The sequence below is a fragment of the Syngnathoides biaculeatus genome, chromosome 19 (genome assembly GCF_019802595.1).
Source record: "Syngnathoides biaculeatus isolate LvHL_M chromosome 19, ASM1980259v1, whole genome shotgun sequence".
In the NCBI taxonomy this organism is placed as follows: domain Eukaryota; kingdom Metazoa; phylum Chordata; class Actinopteri; order Syngnathiformes; family Syngnathidae; genus Syngnathoides; species Syngnathoides biaculeatus.
In genome coordinates, this window is record NC_084658.1 from 1,567,713 (window position 1) to 1,583,784 (window position 16,072).

The following is a 16,072-nucleotide window of genomic DNA, read 5'->3' on the forward strand; positions in this document are numbered from 1 at the left end:
ACCCAAGATTATTTTGCCACCACGCACAGTGAGGAGGATGGTAAGAGAAATCAAAAGATCTCCAAAGCTAACCGTTACAGAATTACAACAAATGGTAGCATCCTGGGGTCACAAAATCTCCAAATCAACCATCAGGCGCTATCTACACGCCAACAAGCTGTTTGGCAGGCATACACGGAGAAAACCTTTACTCACTCACAATCATAAACGCAAACGTCTGGAGTTAACCAAGCGGTATTGGGGCTTCAACTGGGACCGTGTGCTTTGGTCAAATGAGACCAAGATTTTTTGGCAACAAACACTCTTAAGTGGGTCTGGTGTGCCACGAAAGATGCGCATGGTGAAAAGCACGTTATACCCACTGAAGTAAGTATGGGGGTGGGTCAGTGATGCTGTGGGGCTGTTTCGCTTCCAAAGGCCCTGGGAATCTTGTTAGAGTGCATGGCATCATGAATGCTTTGAAATACCAGGACATTTTAAATCAAAATCTGTTGCCCTCTGCCCGAAAGCTGAAGATGGGTCGTCACTGGGTCTTTCAGCAAGACAATGACCCTAAATATATGGCCAAATCCACATAGAAATGGTTCACCAGACACAAAATCAAGCTCCTCCCATGGCCATCTCAGTCCCCAGAACCTCAACCCCATCGAAAACCTGTGGGGTGAGTTGAAGAGGAGAGTACTGAGGAGAGGACCCAGGTCTCTGGATGATTTAGAGGAAAGGGGAAAGGCTGAAGATCCCTCTTTCTGTCTTTTCCATCTTGTGAAACATTAAAGGAGAAGATTTCGGTTCTGTTTTGTTGGCAAAAGGGGGTTGTACAAAGTATTAACACCAGGGGTGCTAATAATTGTGACACACATTATTTGATGTCAAATTATTTGTGGGATTTTTCCCCACTGAATAAATGCACAATAAATGCATACATTTATTGAAGGTTGGATTTTTCCCTTTTTTCCATTAAGGTCCCACATTATTTAGAAAAAAAAAATATTAGAAGCTAAAAAACACATCTTAACCAGGGGTGTCAATAATTATGGAGGGCACTGTATCTCTTCCACATTTCAGAAAAACTTCATCACTGCTGTCTATGTCGAGATCCCACTCGCAGCATGTATGATTATCTGTATAGGAAGCCATTTTCTTTACTGGGGTTGTCCTGGTGTGACGTCACACGGCAGCAGCTTCAACAGAGCCTCGGTTTGCAACAGACATCGGAGGCATTCGGATTACAAAAAAAAATTGCACTTTGGTGCTAATTTTTCATTTGTTGTGTTGAAAATTTTTAAAATATTTTTAATGAAAAATTAGCTACGTTTGTATGATGTATAAATAAAATACAGGTCCTCTGGATTAGACCTTTAAAGCTGATATGATGTCTGTGGTACTTATGAGTGAATTATCAATGTATCACATGCTTGTTAGTCAACTGGTAGGTGGAGTTGCTGTGGCAGCACATTAAGGAAAGGTGGGCCCGGAATGGAGGGTGTGTTCGTTCATAGGAGACCTGTCAACCAGATCAGGATGTACAACGCCTCTCGCTCAAATTCAACTGGATGAGATGCCAGCACACCAATGACTGTTGTGAGGATAAGCGTTTCAGAGAATGGATGGATGGATGGATGGATGGATGGATGGATCAGTGGTTCGCAAAGTTTTACACCAACTACCACCTCAGCGACCAACATTAAAACACAGCGGCATAGTAGGCAAGTGTTCACGAAAAACTTGAAAGCGTATCGTAACATACACTTGTTTCAGCACAAACATTGCATTTACATAGAGAAAAAAAAATGTCATGATTTAATCAATTTTGCACATAAAAGTTAACTAGAAATGATACCTATTTTTTTTTTTCCCCCACATGCTAGACTGGATTTTGCCAAAATTGTAATCTTCCTTTCCTTTTGCCTTGTCCTGTTAGGAGTCACCACGGTGTGTCATCTTTTTCCATGTAAGGGTACTTTCCATTTACACTTGTCTCTTGCATCTTCCTCTCGAACACCCACTACTCTCATGTCTTCCCTCACAACATCCATCAACATTCTCTTTGGTCTTCCTCTCACTCTTTTGCCTGGCAACTCCATCCTCAGCACCCTTCAACCAATATTCCCACTCTCTCGCCTCTGGACATGTCCAAACCATTGAAGTTTGCTCTCTTCAACCTTGTCTCCAAAAGATCCAACTTTGTCTGTCTCTCTCATGAGCTCATTTCTAATCCTATCCAACCTGCTCACTCATAGAGAGAACCTCAACATCTTCTTTTCTGGTACATCTCGCTCTGCTTCCTGTTGTCTCTTCAGTGCCATCGTCTCTAATCCATACATCATGGCCGGCCTTACCACTGTTTTATAAACTTTGCCCTTCATCCTAGCAGTGGCTCTTCTGTCACAACACACCGGACACCTTTCGCCAGCTGTTCCAACCTGCCTTGGACCTGTTTCTTCACTTCCCAACTCCACTCACCATCGGTCTGGATTGTTGACCTTGAGTATTTGAACTCATGCACTGTCGCTATCTCTTCTCCCTGGAGCCTCACTCTTCCCCCTTCACCCCTCTGATTGACGCACATATATTCTTTTACTTCAGCTAATCTTCATTCCTCTCCTTTCCAGTGCATGCCTACGTCTTTCTAATTGTTCCTCCACCTGCTCCCAGCCTTGACTGCATATCACAATATCAGCTGCGAACATCATGGTCCAAGGGGATTCCAGTCAAACCTCATCTGTCAGCCTATTAATTACCATAGCACATAGGAAGGGGCTCAGAGCGGATCCCTGATGCAGTCCCCCCTCTACATTAAATTCTTCTGTCACACCTACGCCACACCCCACCACTGTTCTGCTGCCCTCATCCATGTCCTGTACTATTCTAACATTTCTCTGCCACACCAGACTTGGGCATTCAGTTCCTCTTGGTACTCTGTCATAGGCTTTCTCTAGATCCACAAAGACACAATGTAGCACCTTCTGACCTTCTCTATACTTTTCCTCTAGCGTCCTCAAGGCAAAGAATGCATCTGTGGTACTCTTTCTAGGCATGAAACCATACTGTTTGTTGCTCACAGATACTTCTGCCCTGAGTCGAGCCTTCACGACTCTTTCCCATAACTTTATTGTGTTGCTCATCAACTTTATTCCTCTGCAGTTCCCACAGCTCTGCAAATCACCTTTGTTCTTAAAAAATGGGAACTAGCACACTTTTTTTTCCTGTCTTCAGGCATTTTGTCGCCCGCTAGTATTCTGTTGAATAAGTTAGTCAAAAACTCTACAGCCACCTCTCCGAATTGCTTCCATACCTTCACAGGTATGTTATCAGGACCAACTGCCTTTCCATTTTTCATCGTGCCTTTCTAACTCACCCTTTACTAATCATTGCCACTCCCTGGTCCTTCACACTTGCCTCTTCTACTCTTCCTTTGCTCTCATTTTCTTCTTTCATCAACTTCTCATAGTATTTTTCCATCTATTTAGTACACTGCTGGCACCAGTCAACACATTTCCATCTCTATCCTTAATCACCCCCTACCTGCTGCACACCCTTCCCATCGTTATCCCTCTGTCTGACCAACCTGTAGAGATCCTTGTCCCCCTCTTTTGTGTCCAACCTGGTGTACACGTCGTCATATGCCTCTTGTTTAGCCTTCGCCATTTCTTCCTTTGCCCTACGTCTCATTTCAATGTTTTCCTTTGGCCTCTTCTCAGTCCTCTGTGTCCCACTTCTTCTTCTTCGCTAATCTCTTTCCTTGTAAGATTTCCTGTATTTTGGGATTCTACCACCAAGTATCCTTCTCCCCTTGACTACCAGAAGACAACCTAAGTACTCTCCTGCCTGGCTCTCTGATCACCTTGGCTATAGTAGTCCAGTCTTCTGCGAGCTCCCTCTGTCCATCGAGAGCTTGTCTCATCTCTTTTCAAAAGGCCGCACAACATTCTTCCTTTCTCAGCTTCCACCACATGGTTCTCTGCTCCACCTTTGTCTTCTTAATCTTCCTACCCACTATCAGAGTCATCCTACACACCACCATCCTATGCTGTCGAGCTACACTCTCCCCTACCACAACCCTAGAGTTAGTAACCTCCTTCAGATTACGTCGTCTGCACAAAATATAACACACCTCCGCTCTTGTAGGTCACTCTTATTTTCCTGCCTCTTCTAGAAAAAAAGTGTTCACTGTTGTCATTTCCATCATTTTTGCAAAATCCACCACCATCTGTCCCTCAAAGTTCCTTTCCAGGATTTTTCATCGCCCCTATTTCCTTTACCAACATGTCCATTATAGTCGGCACCAATCACAACTCTCTCCCCGTCTGGGCTGCTCAGAACTACTTCATCTAGTCCCTTCCAGAATTTTTCTTTCAACTCTGTCACATCCTACCTATAGCATAGCTGCTAATCACAGTAGAGTATACATAAATCATATATCATGAAGAACGCTCATATTTGGTTGGCACAGTTTTACGCCGGATGCCCTTCCTGATGCAACCCTCTGCATTTATCTGGGTTTGGGACCGGCCTACAGATTGCACTGGTTTATGTCCCCATGGGGGTGCATTGTTCTGCCAAAATCATAATCACTGTAAAATTATCCACAGTTTGACAGGACTCTACACTAACTTTTGCACCAGTGGCACTGGTGTGACCAATCGATTTTTTTTTCTTTTTTTTTTTTTGAAGAGGTAAAGCATGACCATGGCATAGAGTAGTTTCTTCAGACAAAACTGTTGAATTAAATAAAAACACCATCTTTATTTATACAGACCCTTTTTCCCAAAAAATAATTTCCTGGAAATATTTTATTTTCATAATTCCTTTTAAAAAGTTACAGTCCCTGGTGACATGGTGTGTGTTACAGGTGGTAGCTGTTGTTACTTTGCTCCCAGTTCTCTGCAGGTCATTCACAAGGTCCCTCCTGGTGGTTCTGGGATTTTTGCTTACTGTTCTTGTGATCATTTTGACCCCGTGGCGTCAGATCTTGAGGCTGAGAGAGATTAACAGTGGTAGGGTTGTTTGTCTGGCTGGCAACCAGTTCAGGGTGTACCCTGCCTCCTGCGTGTTGACAGCTGGGATAGGTTCCGGCCCTCCCACGACCCTGTGAGGATAAGTCGCTAAGAAAATGGATGGATGGATAATCAAATACATGTTCAGAAATTTTAACATATAGAAATTGAGTGACTTTAGAAGATCTTGATCACTCCATTGGAGGTTATTTGGGGTCATACAGTCTCAGTGACGTAGGATGCAAAGCGTTTGTGAACAGCAGTCTTCAGCTCTGCCCACAGATTCTCCGGTGGATTCAGTTCTGGACTTTGACTTGGCCATTCTAACACCTGGATATGTTTATTTGTGAACCATTCCATCATAGATTTGTCTTTATGTTTTGGATCATTGTCCTGTTGGAAGATAAATCTTCATCCCAGTCTCAGGTCTTTTGCAGACTCCAACAGGTTTTCTTACAGAATGGTCCTGTATTTGGCTACATTCATCTTCCCATCAATTTTAACCATCTTCCCTGTCCCTGCTGAAGAAAAGCAGGGCCAAACCATGAGGCTGCCACCATGTTTGATAGTGGGGATGGTGTGTTCAGGGTGATGAGCTGTGTTGCTCTTACGCCAAACATATTGTTTTGCATTGTGGCCAAAAACTTCCATTTTGGTTTCATCTGACCAGAGCACCTTGTTCCACATGTTTGGTGTGTCTCCAAGGTGGCTTGTGGCAAACCAAACGAGACCTCTTAAGGATATCTTTGAGAAATGGCTTTCTTCTTGCCACTCTTCCATAAAGGCCAGATTTGTGCAATGTACGAATGATTGTTGTCCAATGGACAGACTCTACCACCTCAGCTGTAGATCTCTGCAGTTCATCCAGAGTCATCATGGGCCTCTTGGGTGCATCTTTGATTGATCAGTCTTCTCCTTGTTCGAGGTGAAAGTTTAGAGGGACAGCCGGGTCTTGGTAGATTTGCAGTGGTCTGATACTCCTTCCATTTCAATCTGATTGCTTGCACATTGCTCCTTGATGTTTCAAGGGAAATGTTTTTGTATCCAATTCCTGCTTTAAACTTTCCCACAACAGCATATCGGACGTGCCTGGTGTGTTCCTTGGTCTTCATGATGCTCTCTCCACTTTAAACAGAACCCTGAGACTATCACAGACCAGGTGCATTTATATGGAGACTCGATTACACACAGGTGGATTCTATTTATCATCATCAGTCAGCATAGGATCATACAGAGATACTCACTGAACTTCTGAAGTGAGTTTGCTGCAAAGTGAAAGGGCTGAATAATATTGCACGCCCCACTTTTCAATTTATTTAAAAAAGTATAAAATATCCAATAAAGGGTTCCACTTCACAATTGTATCCCGCTTGATTCCTGACAAAAAAATTTAAATTTTAAATCTTTGTTTGAAGCCTGAAATGTGGTGAAAGGTGGAAAAGTTCAAAAGGCACTGTACATGGAGTGGTAAAAAAAGGTATACATTTACTTTTCGATATGATATTCAGCGTCCTATGATACACATTTATATGTATTATAGAAATGTGCGCCACCAACCTGAGCTGCTGCTGACCTGTTAACGGAGTTTAATTTTGCGATCGTTAGCATAGCATTTTTTTTTGCTAATGCACCAAACATCAGAACATCTGCCCGTGAGGTGTTTTAACTTAAACTACGACAAAAAATATAGACTGCAAGGGCGAGTTATGCAGCCGCTTTTATAAGAAATGTCATCACTCCTGCTGATGACTGGTCAACCCGGAAGCAGCTTGGCAGTTCAAAACAACGAGAGTTCTATGGCTTCAGGTTACAATCAAAACAACGAGAGCTCAAACTACGTAGAAACGTAGAAAGATATATATTACCGCTACATCAGTACAAGCACAAAGATTATTATTATTAATGATTGTTGTCAGACAGTTTTTTGACAAACAATACAAATACAAAAAATAAAAGTACAAACAGCAAAGTAGAAATACAGATACCGGTAGTTCCCAATATTTTGAACATATGGATAGCAGCAAATTGGTGGTGCACATTATACATTCGTAGAAGGGTGCGCATTATACTTTCAAACGTATTATACACGAGAAATTACAGTGAGAATAGATGTTTTTCAAGATATATATTGATGATTGTATAGGGAGTGTTGACACGAATGCATGAAGGGGCCCAGTGATGGGAGAAATGGTGAGAAACTTTGCCCATAATTAGGGGGTAGGGGGGCGCTCTGCTCATAGACGGTACTAAAAATAACCCCAAGTTGATGTCATGTTGAATAGTGCAATACTAAATATAAAAAACAAGGAAGAATTGGGGCTCTTGCTTTGCTGATTGGATGGGTTTCAGAGGTCTGTGTTGTAGTTCTTTTATCCATTTGTGTAGTACGCAGTGTGAATGGAAAGACTGCATTGAATTGGATATAAAACTATAGATAGAGCTATCTAAAATCAGGAGTTTAGCCTAGCCTTGAACTTAAGCCACTGATCTCTATCCTGAGTCCTTATCTATTCTGGAGCCAATTAGAGATTTTGGGTGATTGATCTGATCAATGTAATACTCCTTTAATCAGAATGAAGATAATTTTATGAATTGTTTATCTTGTACTTTTGAAACTTTTTAAGTTTTCAACTTTTGTAACTAAATGGAGGAAAGTACATTATCTCCTGTTTCTTTCATTTGTTTTATATTTCAAGGTAACTGTGAACTTTGAATTAGATCGAGTGAAGATTCATTTTCACACCCAGTTCCTTTGTTTACTTATTTTAACTTTTATCGTTTTTCCTTTGTCTGAATTATTAACTTTATACTTTATTTTCATTATTGCTTTGCGCTTGTTAAATCAAATCAATTAAATTGTAATCTCAGGGCATTCAGATTGTCTCCTCTCTCTTTTCTCTTAAACGATTTGTGTGATACAGCTGCAAATAAGTATTTGAACACCTGTCTATCACCTCGAATTCTGACCCTCAAAGACCTGTTAGTCCGCCTTTAAAAGTCCACCTCCACTCCATGTATTATCCCGAATCAGATGCACCTTAGCTGCATAAAGACACCTGTCCACCCCATACAATCCAGTAAGACGCAAACTTGTAACATGGCTAAGACCAAAGAAGTATCCAAAGATACCAGACACAAAATTATTCAACTCCACATGACTGGAAAAGGCCACAGAGAAATTGCCAAGCTGCTTGGTGAAAAAAGGTCCACTGTTGGAGCAATCACCTTATGGGGTCTCAATGATCCTTAAAAACCTTTTAACGATTTATTTGTGTGATACAGCTGCAAAAAAGTATTTGAACACCTGTCGAAACAACTGCAAATAAGTATTTGAACACCTGTCTATCAGCTAGGATTCTGACCCTCAAAGACCTATTAGTCCGCCTTTAAAAGTCTACCTCCACTTCATGTGTTATCCTGAATTAGATGCACCTGTGTGAGGTCGTTAGCTGCATAAAGACACCTGTCCACCCCATACAATCAGTAAGACTCAAACTTGTAACATGGCCAAGACCAAAGAGCTGTCCAAAGACAACAGAGACAAAACTGTACAGCTCCACACGGTTGGAAAGCCGAAATTGCCAAGCATCTTGGTGAAAAAAGGTCCACTGTTAGAGCAATCATTAGAAAATGGAAGGAGCTAAACATGACTGTCAATCTCAATTGGAGTGGAGCCCCATGCAAGATATCACCTCGTGGGGTGTCAATGATCCTGAGAAAGGTGAGGAATCAGCCCAGGATTACACGACAGGACTTGGTCAATGACCTGAAAAGAGCTGGGACCACCGTTTCCAAAGTGACTGTTGGTAATACACTAAGATGTAATGGTTTGAAATCATGCATAGCATGGAATGGTTCACTGCTTAAACCAGCACAATGTTAAGGCCTGTTTTAAGTTTCCCAATGACCATTTGGATGATACAGAGGAATCATGGGAGAAGGTAAAATGATTAAAAGCACTCTGGTTTCTGCCCACATTCCAAAACGGTAGATTGAGTAAAGACAGTCATTCACCAAAGACTCAAAATTGCACATCGATGTAAATGCGCATGTGATTTTGTTTTGACTGTATGACTTTATGTCGCAAAAGTATTTTCTGTCAAATAGCTGTCTGTTGTCGTGCTAAAGCATGAAATAGTTAATAAAATAGCTTGTCTTGTTTTCTGTTGCAAATTTTTATTTGTAGCCATTCGGCGTTTGCCAACAACTCTAAGCAAAGGGTGAAAAAGTGAAATTAAAGTGAAAAATGTTTTTTTATACTCTATTCGTCCGTTATTCATGGGAATTACGTTCCTTACACCCCTGCGAATAATGAAAATATGTGAATATATGCAGTATTAATATTGCTATGTATATGTCCTATATTTTTGCAACCATAAGATGCACTTAAGTCAATTTTCTCCAAAATGGACAAACATGCCTTATGTGCACAATTGTGACTTGTCTAATGAAGTGTTTGCATGTATGCAAGCTACCATATGATGGTGCTAAGAAGGCAGAGAGGAATAAGTGCGTTTTGGATCTGTAAGCAGATTACACACTGCATGTGTAGGCAAGGTTATTACTGACGATGTTGGTCACACTCACAATGTCATCAAAACTAAAATTATCACACAACAGCACACAGAGTAGGGTAAATAGCTAATAATAAAACAAAAGAATGACTTGAGAAATAATTGACACAAAACATGTCTTTAAGCTAAGGACCTCCTTAATGCCGTAGAGCATGCCATTCAATTGCCAAAGGAGGTTTGCTTATAAATTGTTGATCTTGTACTTTTGAAACTTTTTAAGTTTTCAACTTTTGTAACTGAATGGAGCCAAGTACATTATCTACTGTTTCTTTTTTTTTTTTTTTTTTTTACATTTCAAGGAAACAACTGTGAACTTTCAATTAGATCGAGTGAAGATTCATTTTCACACCCAATTCCTTTTACTTATTTTAACACTTGGTGCAAGAGAGGAGCAGTTGAGTTACTACTGTATTGTACAATAAAGGAATCTGCAATGCACTGAACCTGCAATATGTTAACTGTGATATAGATAGGAACAACTATATATTAAGTTAATCTAATGTGGGTCCATGGGAAAAAATTTATAAGATGATGTTCTATATTTCATGTTTGAATAAGTCAGTAATTGTGTTGACTAAAATATAGTATTGACCCCACCTCTAAAAAGAAATCCTTGTTACAGAACGTGTACATTTTTTGTTGTTCTCACAATGTATGTTCTTTTGATTGTCCAAAGAAGTCATCATGCACTGAGGCAGAAAAGTCCTTTTCTCTGGGTACCATTGGGGAAATTCTGGAGGCTCTGATCAGCACGTCCGGCGGTCAGGAACTAGCGGCTCAACTGTCCCATCGTGTCCTCCCAGTTTTTGTCACCGGAGTGAAAGACAGTGACGCGGAGGTGCGCAACAACTCTGTGTTTGGACTGGGGTGTCTTGCTCAGGCTGGTGGGCCCCTTGTCGCCTCGTATCCTTCTTTTTCAAGTTACATCAGTACGATTGAGTTATATGTTACACCTCCAAATATTCTTTAGCAAAATCCACCTCAAGAGATTATCCCATCATGCTCTCTGTCTTTTCCAACCTACTGGCAAAAGAAGCGGACCTAAGAGTCATTGATAACTTGTGCGCAGCTCTCTGCAGGATGATCCTAGGACACGTGGAAGCTGTCCCATTGGAGCAGGTGACGTGACATTTTGAGCACAGTGAGGTTTAGTTTTTGAAAAAATATGTCTTCTCTGACAGGTTGTCCCAGCTCTGCTCGCTCGTCTTCCACTCAAAGAGGACATGGAGGAGAACAAGACTGTGTTCAGCTGCTTGGCCATGCTCTACTCGCACAATCCTCTTCTGGTAGCATGCATTCTCCTTTAAAACGATGAACACTGATGGTCTGATGGGTAAATGATGAAAATCATGATTCAAAATATACGGTTGTGTTGAGAATAATGGGAGTGATGTGTGCGTGCGTGCGTGTGTGTGTATATACACACACACACAATATGAAAGCTCAAAAGAGAAAAATATAATTTCTAAACATTGGGATGCTTTGGGAACACAGACTGAATATTCATTTCCAAATCCCAAAATTTATCTAATTTGTTTTTCCTTTAAAAAAATGAAAGGAAATATTAGGATGTTTAAAGATGAGAAGCTGTTTTTTTTTTTTTTTTTTTTTAGGCATGAATTTACTGTGTAAATTGAAAAATGCTGAAATTGTTTTCCTGTGAATTATTGAAATAATTTTGGGTTCGATAATCAGTTTCGAAAACTCCATCACATTTGATTTGCTTGGAGTTTACAAACCTGGCCAGTGCACAGATGCAATACCATCCACCCATCCATTTTGTTAGACGCTTATCCTCACAAGGGTCATGGGAGTGTTGGAGCCTATCCTAGCTGTCAACTGGCATGGCACAGACTACACCCTGAACTGGTTGCCAGGCAATCGCAAGGCACATAGAGACAGTCGCACTCACAATCACACCTAGGGGCAATTTAAGAGTGTCAAATTAATGAATGTTGAGTGTTTTTGTATTGTGGGAGGAAACTGGAGTGCCTGGAGAAAACCCACGCAGGCATGGGGAGAATATGCAAACTCCACACAGGGAGGGCTGGGATTGAAGTTGAGTTGAGTTCTCTTGAGTTCTCAGAACTGTGAGGCCAATGCTTTCCAGCTGTGCCACCATTCCGCCGTGCTATTCCATTTAGTTATTTTTGATTCAGACTCTTGTAAGAGGTATTAGTTCACCAGTATACATAATGTTGTAGATTGCCTTCTAAACCTTTCTGCTTGGCGTTTTTATTCCGGCGATTGTTTTATTGTCATTCAAGGGCAAATCTCTTCTATTAGAGGTGCTGGAATTCACTTTAGGAGTGTTTTAGCACCTGTCAAAATGGACTACAAATGATTATGGTAGTTATTAAGCTATTCAAGTCCATCTTGTCTTTAATATTATCACTACAATAATACAAATTGTACAATTCAATCCTATTCAAACAAGTGGTACTCTTCAACCACCACAATAATTTCCTATAGCTAAAAATTAAAACAATGTGTGTTGTTACAAACCTGGCCATTAAAGTTGATACTAATTTTGATTCTGTACTCTTACCAAACAACATAAACAGTGACCTATGATTAAATCACTGGTAATGACAATAGTAGATTGGTATTGAGTGGTTGAAGTGAAGAAATGTGGCAACTTTTCTGGTTTAAATTAGGCACTATTGGTGGAGCTATTTTTTGTGGGTGGGGGTGGGGGGGGGGGGGGGCATGGTTGCTACTGTTATGCAGCACTATGGAGGCACAACCCAGTGAAATCTGTAGGCCAGTCCCAAGCCGGGATAAATGTAGAAGGTTGTGTCAGGAAGGGCCTCTGGCTTAAAACTTTTCCAAACAAATATGACCGTTCATCTATAGCAGGCTGAGAGAGCCATAAACGGCAAATATTTTAAAATGTAAAATACAATATTTTTAAAACTAAATACAAGTGTATTCGTGCATTTTATGTAGGATCAACACTTTAACAGTACAATAATTCTCTAAATGCATTTAAATAACATTATGCTGTTGCTAACCAATGATGATAAAAGTACTAATTACCATTAATGCAACTTCTTTGCTGATGGCTTTGTCTTTTTTTCATAAGTCACTAAATTAAACTTCATGGAGCCTTTGAGACTTCCATCTGTTATTTGTGAACGTAGGTTGGTCTTAATGTTTTTTTAAGGGTAAGAAAGACTTTTCATGTGCATAGGTAGAACCAAACATTGTCAGTATAGTAACACTCGCGCCGCAGTGTGCGATATGTGACGGGAAGTGCGTTCCAAGTTTTCACAATCAGCTGGTCTGCAGATTTAATTTTTTTCATTTCTGTCCACTGATGTGCACTCGCCAACAATACTTGCCGACAGAGGTATGTCTTTATGTAAAAAAAATTTAAACGGTGGATGTCTCATAAGCACGCTGTCATTATAAATCACACGATTAGGCTGCGTAAGGACTGTAACATTTGTAATTATGAGTGTACCCCTCTAAGAGCAGAGGGTGCAAGGTGCTAGGAAGAGTGTGTGGCCGTGCAGCAGATAGCTGTGAGAGAAAGTTACACGTGCTGCCAAAATGTTAAAAAAAAAAAAACTTTGGGCTGACATCTTTGGGGGGGGGTGGGGGGGCACGCTATCACGCGATAGACACCGTTATGAGGGCTCTGCGAGCCATACTCAACCACCAAAAGATAGGTTCCTGACCCCTGATTTAAAAAAAAATCATATCTCTGATTGATTGTGGCCCGGGTTAATAACATCCGTCCTCGGAGGGCATCGGTGGAAATACAGCTACTGTGGGTCGAAGATAAAGAAGAGGAGGAAAGCAGATTCTTTAGCAGAAAGAGAAGATCAAATCCTACAACTGAGTGTAGAGACTTAGAATGTTGGGCTATGACAGGAAACGCTCAGGAGTTGATTACAAGCGTGGGTAAGAAGTTGCCTGAAGAATAGAGGAAACGTGTGGCAGTTCCCATTTTTAAGAACAAAAGCGATGTGAAACGGGTCCAAGCAGGTTGGAAAAGCTGGTGAAAGGTGTCAAGTGTGTTATGTGGCTGAAGTCTCTGCTGGGATGAAAGGCAAAATTTTTAAAAATGTGGTGAGGCCAGCCATGATGTATGGATTAGACAGTGGCACTGAAGAGACGACAGGAAGCAGAGCTGGACGTGGCGGAAATAAAGACATTGAGGTTCTCTCTAGGATTTACCACGTTGGATAGGATTAGAAATGAGCTCATTAGAGGGACTGCCAAGTTAGATGTTTTGGAGACAAACGTTAAGAGAGAGCAGACTTCGTTGTTTTGACCATGTCCAGAGGAGAGCGTGAGTATATTGCTAGGAGGGTGATGAGGATGGAGCTGCCAAGCAAAAGAATAATGGGAAGATCAAAGAGAAGGTTGATGGATGTTGTGAGGGAAGACATGAAGGCAGTTGGTGCAAGAGAGGAAGATGCAGGAGATAAGCATAAATGGAAAAAGATGATGCGCTGTGGCAACCGCTAACTGGACAAGCTGAAATGACAAGAAGGGGTTGTGGCTGTATTTTTGTTTAACAGTGGTTTTTAAAGTGAGAGTGTGTGATGTCATGATGCGGGTCTGGTTTGTTTCAGCAAAAATCACACTTAATCTGCTTTTAACGCTCTTCCAACAAGGATATAATTTCCAAAATGTCTGACAGAAAGAGGAAAAGTTTGAATTTTTTTATTTTTTTTATTTTAGATAACCCTTCAAACAAGTGAGGCCCCGTAGCTCAGTGGTAAGAGCACTGGTTTGGTAAATCAGGGGTTGTGGGTTCGTATCCCACTGGGGCCTCCACTCCCTGAGAAGGATTGCGTCAGGAAGGGCATCCGGCATAAAAATTGTGCCAAACATATATATGCATTCATCTGAGATGACACGCTGGCGACCCCAAAAGGGACAAGCCGAAAGACACACTTCACACAAGTACTTAAATTACAAATTGTGAAAATTTCCACACAAAAAAAATCTAAACTAGTTGGAGGGCTCACTACTTTTTGATTCATCTCCGTATAGAGTACAATATGGCATTACATCGAATGAATGTTTCATGTGATGTCTGCCAATGTTCTTAGATTGTGAAGCTAATGAAGCCAATAGTCGACTTGTCCTGTCACATACTTGGCGACAAGAAAGTGGATAAAGGTAAGTTTTATGTCCGCTATGGTGTCTACATCAACACCTTGTTTTTTGCACCTCTAGCTTTCATTTGTGCTCAGAAACGCAGAATATTCTGGTCACATTGTTGAAGCAATTTGCTCAGCGGCACCTCCCAGACTTCCAGGCGGCTGTGACCTCACTTCCTGGAGAACAACAGGCCAAGCTCAGCGCCGTCATTGTGACCTCATGATGGCGAGCTACATATAGTTGACATAGCAGTTAAATTTTATGAAATAAATAAAAATACAGCATTCATTGGTGAATAGCTAACACCATTCAGTCTTGTAATTTGTTTAATCGATACCCTTCTTGTAATTTTCATTCCTTACTCTGGGTATTGGGTGGGATCCCAGCGCTCATAAAATGTGACAAAACGAGTAAATCGCGCTCAGGCTGAGTCACTAGTCCAGCTCTATGACTGCTATTTATGCAGCTGCTCCCAGTCCCAAGATACTATGTCACTGACAATATATTTGATAAGGAAAGTACATTTATTCGCAATGACTGTTGTGCAGAAATACTATAGTCCAGTCTTACAAGCTTGGAGAGAGTTTCACTAGATCTGTTTCTAATACGTATATCAGACAGACATTAATATCCATTAAGCAGCACAATTTCGATATGTGGCATATGGTGACCTGCAAGGAAGGATGAGAAAGGCAATTCTACTTCAAGTTGGTGAAGTTTGATGGTTTGCAATTTATCTGAAAGCCTTGTATCAATAGTAACAAATAAACCCACATCTTTTCAACATTTGTGATGGTGGTTTGATTCCGTGATTAATGTGGCAACATCCAAGGTGCACATTGTAAGTCACTCATGGATACTGATACTGGTACAAAAGAATCACCTTTGAAATCTTAGATGTATCTTTAACCACAGGATGCAAAATATATCAGCGGAAGACGCAAGAGGCAAGTAGGACCAATTTTTACTGAACCATAAATTAATTTAGGCTACCTGGAAGATGACAAAGCCCTCAGTTTGAAAAGGACAATCCAAAAACTGGACCTGACTTTTTTGGTAATGGCATTTTGAGAGTAAGTACAGTTGAAGCCAGAAGTTTCTGAAGTCGGACTAAACCTCTCCAGTTTCGCGTCAGTCAGGATCACCAGAATTATTTCCTTTACTGTCATTTTCTTGTGGTCAAAAGTTTTATCCACAAAAACTATTGTCTGAGATAGCAGAGAGGTCATGGCTTTGGAAACTCCTGATAGGTTAATTGACAGTAGACTTGGGGATGAAAGGCCACACTAAACATACACACTGCCTCTTTGTGACAAATAATGGGAAAATCAAAATTGTGGAGCTCCACAAGTCTAGCTCATTCTTGGGTGCAATTTTTAA

At 40.9% G+C, this 16,072-nt stretch overlaps 1 protein-coding gene across 6 annotated transcripts in view; it reads left to right on the plus strand.

Moving 5' to 3' along the window:
* The window catches only part of ipo4 (importin 4), a 63,009-nt gene extending 47,529 nt beyond the window's left edge, over positions 1 to 15,480 (plus strand). For 4 of the 6 annotated variants that reach the window (XM_061804841.1, XM_061804846.1, XM_061804844.1 and 1 more), the window contains exons 27-31: positions 10,248 to 10,474; positions 10,558 to 10,690; positions 10,753 to 10,857; positions 14,641 to 14,710; positions 14,793 to 15,480. In XM_061804841.1, coding sequence (XP_061660825.1) covers positions 10,248 to 10,474; positions 10,558 to 10,690; positions 10,753 to 10,857; positions 14,641 to 14,710; positions 14,793 to 14,932 — 675 coding nt within the window. In that variant the 3' untranslated portion in view covers positions 14,933 to 15,480. Of the gene's footprint in view, positions 1 to 10,247; positions 10,475 to 10,557; positions 10,691 to 10,752; positions 10,858 to 14,640; positions 14,711 to 14,784 lie in introns of all 6 variants that reach the window. The other 2 variants (XM_061804842.1, XM_061804843.1) reach the window with 2 other exon arrangements.
* Positions 15,481 to 16,072: the final 592 nt, after the last annotated feature.